Below are 1,304 nucleotides of genomic sequence, written 5' to 3' on the forward strand. Positions count from 1 at the left end.
CTTGTGGCGTATGTCTTTGTCATGCTCATGGAACACATGACGTCGCTCAGAATGGCCGATAATCGCGTACTTTACCAGCCCGCGCAACTGATGAGCAGACACCTCACCTGTGAATGGCCCGTCATCACGCCAATACAGATTCTGGGCAGCAAGCTTGAATTTGCCACCATGGATCTGCAGGCTTAATGGCTGCAAACATAGAGCGGTCGGAGCAAGTGCCATTTCGACATTATGATGATTCACCAGTTCCTTGTCGAGTTTATGCAAATACAAACTCGCCTCATGTACGGTGAAGTTCATTTTCCAGTTTGCGATAATAAGAGTCGTTTTGCCCACTTTGATTGATTCTTATGCTTAATTTCTCGTTTCAGTGTATCAGTTTCGCTCGTAATTGCATAGACCGCAAGTTGCTAATCTGAAGATTGCCCTGCAAGCTTATTTGTCGAGGAGCGCTTCAATTCCGGGCAACGGCTGTCCACTCATCCGCTCCAAGCTGGCGCCGCCGCCTGTAGACACATGACTGAAGCTGGCGCCCTCTTTCGCGTCCCAGCCTAATACGAAATCGGCGGTATCCCCACCTCCAACCACTGATGTAGCTGAGACATTCGTTGCGATAGCCAACGCCATTCGAGCCGACCCATGGGAAAATTGCGGCAGTTCCGCATACCCCATAGTACCGTTCCATATCACCGTATGAGCCGTCTTGACGCGTGCCGCGAAATCTTCGATCGTTCTCTCTCCTATATCAAGTGCTAGCTCCTCATCAGAGATAGCATCAATACCAACTACCTTTCTCTCGCTCGCCTCATCAACTGAATTCGCGACAGCCACGTCGCTTGGTAAGCGTAAAAACTCATCCCCGTTGCCCGCACCCACTTTTACGGTTACCTGGCGCATGATTTCTTCTATCTCGACACCTTGGTCTGCTTCGTATTTACTTTTGCCAAGATTATAGCCACGTGCCGCCAAAAACGTGTTTGCCATAGCACCGCCAACCAATATCTGATCCGCTATAGGTACAAGCGCTTGTAAAAGCGGCAGTTTGTCACTCACTTTGGCGCCGCCGAGTACAGCAACCAGGGGCCGCTTTGGGTTTTTCATCGCGCCCGTGATAGACACATACTCTTTTTCAAGTAAAAGCCCGGTAATGCTCGGCAGTTCATGCGTGATTGCCTCGGTGCTAGCATGCGCGCGATGAACAACGCCAAACCCGTCCTGCACGAAAAAATCAGCGCCAGAGGTTTCAGCAAGCTGCATCGCAAATTCCTGGCTGTTCGCCTTTTCTTCTTCGTAAAAACGAAGGT

The 1,304-nt window shown here is 50.3% G+C and overlaps 1 protein-coding gene across 1 annotated transcript; it reads right to left on the bottom strand.

Annotated features, from left to right (window-relative positions):
- Nucleotides 1–435: 435 nt before the first annotated feature.
- Nucleotides 436–1,257, bottom strand: LOC105571136 (phosphoglycerate kinase, chloroplastic-like). Its single transcript, XM_012028609.1, has one exon. It carries the CDS (start codon nt 1,255–1,257, stop codon nt 436–438), a length of 822 nt encoding a protein of 273 aa, XP_011883999.1.
- Nucleotides 1,258–1,304: the final 47 nt, after the last annotated feature.

This window comes from Vollenhovia emeryi, unplaced genomic scaffold (genome assembly GCF_000949405.1).
Source record: "Vollenhovia emeryi isolate VEMERY1.0 unplaced genomic scaffold, V.emery_V1.0 DF949688.1, whole genome shotgun sequence".
NCBI classification, from domain to species: Eukaryota; Metazoa; Arthropoda; class Insecta; order Hymenoptera; family Formicidae; genus Vollenhovia; species Vollenhovia emeryi.